This window comes from Asparagus officinalis, chromosome 8, assembly GCF_001876935.1.
Source record: "Asparagus officinalis chromosome 8, Aspof.V1, whole genome shotgun sequence".
In the NCBI taxonomy this organism is placed as follows: Eukaryota; Viridiplantae; Streptophyta; class Magnoliopsida; order Asparagales; family Asparagaceae; genus Asparagus; species Asparagus officinalis.
In genome coordinates this window covers 587,485-591,074 of record NC_033801.1, presented here as the reverse complement: position 1 = coordinate 591,074, position 3,590 = coordinate 587,485, and the positions used below count along the sequence as shown (strand labels likewise).

Below are 3,590 nucleotides of genomic sequence, written 5' to 3'. Positions count from 1 at the left end.
GCGTCGTCTTCACCAGTTCGCCCGTCGTCTTCGGCCAGTTCACCCGCGTCGTCTCGACCAGTTTGCCCGCCTCGTCTAGTTCGTCTGCCCGTCCAATTCGCTCGTCGTCTTCGGTCAGTTCGTCCACCTCAAGTAAACTTTGTCCACCAAATAGCTAGTGGTTAGAAGAATACTTGGATCGGTATAGTCATCCTCACACCTCTCCATTTTGCACTTTTAGGATTATACTACTCAATATTAATGTGTATCTATAAGATCAATAATGTAACATAAGCTATGAATTGTATGAGAAAAAAGTTATATTGGCTATTGTTATCCTTTAAAACCAAATGGGGAAGGGTGTTGTCATCGTCGCATGTGGGTTCCTAAGAACATGGTAGCCTCATGAGCCCCACTCCTTTTATTGCCATTTGTTGCTATAGAGCAGTGACATGAATGCCTCCATTTGGGGAGGGTTTTTGAATTAGAATCCCTTTGTAGATGAACTATGAGATTTGCTTCTCTACTCCATGTGCATTGTGTTGACAATAGTAAAAAAATATGGTGGATTGCGCAAATTATTGTAAGGAAATTGTGCAGAGTGTTAATGATAGTTAATGGTGATTTAAGGGAATTATACTAAATAATAAATTTGTACTAAGTTTATCTACCTATTTTTAGTTAATGAGCATCTAATGATTATATGTTTTTCTCTACTTTTTTTGTAGTTACACAAGTTGAAACTAGTAAGGATGATGTTCTTGATGTGGCTAAGATAGTGGATGACGATGACTCGGAGATTGCCCGAGACCTTTGTAAAAGCACCATTAGATATGTTATTTGACTCAATAAGCACATGATTTGGAATTTTTATTTTTACATATTTAACATGACAATTGTTCTTTTTTTTTGGAAGGTGACATCATGGAGGTCTATGACTCGGATGATGGGATTTGATATTATGCCTGCATCCATTGGTGTTATATTCTAGTTAACTTTTGATTGATGTGTTAGCTTGAAACTCTAGAGAACTAATGATGTGGTTTTATTTATTTGTGCTTGGTGTTTGTTTGAAGTAATTCCGATTATACGTGAACTAAGTTGTTTTGAATTGATGATATTACATATCTAAATTGCTCTTTTGATGCTTTGCTTTGTTGGTTATAGCAACTGCTAAGATACTTTATATCAAATCCAGGTACAATTGATGATATTGCATGTATTTGTGATTGTTGTATTATATTTGTATCATTTGCAACCACATACATTTATGTAAAGAGAAGCCTACAACCACATAGATTTACCCATTTGGTTGTAATTTATACATAGGTGTACTAATTAATATCCGATTCATATCCATTTGTTGAATATCCGTTTCATATCAGTGATCGTATCCGATGCGATTCTCAAATATCCGAACCGTATCTGTTTCCGATGAGTGCAAATATGGTTTAAGGTTTTTTCTTACCGAAGATAATTCATATCTGTATCCGTATCCGTTTTTAGAAAGCGGATATAAATATGGTAAGTGTCATATCCGAACCGTATCCGCTCCGTTAACACCCCTACTGGTCGTAGGCTCTTGATTAACTTCCTGATACTATAAAGTTTCTCACAAGTCGACTACTTAATCAAGATGAGAAATACATTCAAAGTTTCTCGCACACCAAGCCAAATAGCATGAAAATAAGAAAAGAAGGCGAGTTTTTAAATACAATGACTCGACCTCTGATTAAAAAGACACACGTTATTATTTAAGTCAAAACAGATCCATTTACCGAACAAAAAATTTAAAAAAAAATAAATCTTAAAATGGAAATGGAGCTATCTTTGATACCTTTGATAAAAACCCATCATATGCCAGCTTATAGTTACTATCATCATGATCTTTCGGCACAACTCGCTCATCCACCCAAAACACATGCCACTTTCCCCACTCAATCAAATCAACAAATGGCGCCTCCACCAGCTTCCTACACACCCAAACGCAATTACCAGACTCAAAGAGCATTTTAAGCAAAAGAAGAAAAGAGTTTCAGATCCACCCTCCAAATCTAAGATATTTGCTGATTTATCACCAGTTCTATCACGTTGAGATAAAATAAATCAAATATACTTAGCTGGGGTTTCTCCCTTATATACCATTTAAATATTGATGACTTATACTTGAGACGTTATTTACCTACAATGTGGGAGAATTGGAAGATAAATCAGCAAATATCTGGATTTGAGAATAATTTTGCAAATATGGTTGATTTGGGGGCTATATAGTTAAAATACACAAAAAGTCGAAAGCTTTTCAAGCGACCTGAGGGCTTTTACGAGAGATCCACCGGAGATTACAACGGTGAACGCACCCCTCTCGGCGGTGAACTTACCGGAGAGGCCAGAGAGGCCAGTGGTGTACTCAGCGAGCTTGGTGGCGAGATCGCCTTCGCTCTCGAAGACCATCAGCCCCTTCTTGATGTCGCCGGTGGTGGACCCCGCGGCCATGGAGGTGGAGGAGCGGATCCTAGGGGATCGGGTCGGGTTTGGGTGGAGAGGGGGGAGGAAGATCCGATTGCGGCTGAAATGGGTTGTTGAGATGGCGGGAAATTTGGGAGGGGAGATCGAGGTGGGGAGTTTGGTGGAGCGCAGTAGCGATGGGGAGGAGAAGGAGAGGGCGGTGGAACTCATGGGGTTGTGTTTTTGGGTTCGGGGTTTGGTGGAGGTTTTTTATATCCGTTGAATTTTCGATGGACGGCTCGGGCAACGGCTTGTTTTTGGGTTTCTTTCTACTTTCTTCATTTTTCCTTTTTTTTTATAACTACTTTTTAAGGTCTCTTATATTTTTATTAAACTAGATTTTATGCACGTGCAATGCACGTGGTTAAATACTGTGATTATGTATTTTTTGTTTATTTTCTTACTAAAATTTATTCATCGATTACTCTTTGATAATAATTTTTGCTCGCTTTGATTAAGTATTTTTGGTTTATTTTCTACTAAAATTTGTTCCTAGATTACACTTTGATTATTTATTTATTTGATATTTGTTTGAATAGGCTACATCCAGTTTAAATTTTTATGTTGATAGTTGAATTGTCAGGAGATAAATATAATCTAAAGCCAATTTAAATTTTTATTTCATTTGGATCGGCATGAAACCAAGCTTGACCTGAGGAAGTATAGTTTTATGAAAGTGAAAACACTTGAAAAAATAACATTATAAAAGGAAGATGAATAATAAAGCCAACGAGCAAAGATGGTTGATTTAAAATGAGCTAAAATGACAGAAAATTATTAATAAAAAAAATCATAAACTGAAGATCAATGCTAACTCTAGTATACTTTTATATGATAAAAACATCCATATATGCATATGAAAGCACTAAAATAGTTTATGAAAATCTCTTCTAAAGATTTCTAATTTTACTAAAAAATAAAACTATTCTATAACAATTCACAAAAAACATTATCTTTTATTACTTCTATTTTATTTTTTATTGAATCGAGATCAATCATTCTTCATCTTTACCTTTTTCCTATCCAATTCTAGAGTAGTAGCGTCTTCATCGTCTACATCAATTTTGATATGAGACTGGAGCATGTTATCTTTCCTTGGGCTAATT

At 36.1% G+C, this 3,590-nt stretch overlaps 1 protein-coding gene across 1 annotated transcript in view; it reads right to left on the bottom strand.

The window, feature by feature from the left end:
• The window catches only part of LOC109851564 (probable 6-phosphogluconolactonase 4, chloroplastic), a 10,810-nt gene extending 8,104 nt beyond the window's left edge, over nucleotides 1–2,706 (bottom strand). The window contains exons 1-2 of the mRNA XM_020421764.1: nucleotides 2,288–2,706; nucleotides 1,817–1,952 (exon numbers count right to left, since the gene is read on the bottom strand). Coding sequence (XP_020277353.1) covers nucleotides 1,817–1,952; nucleotides 2,288–2,655 — 504 coding nt within the window. The 5' untranslated portion in view covers nucleotides 2,656–2,706. The remainder of the gene's footprint in view (nucleotides 1–1,816; nucleotides 1,953–2,287) is intronic.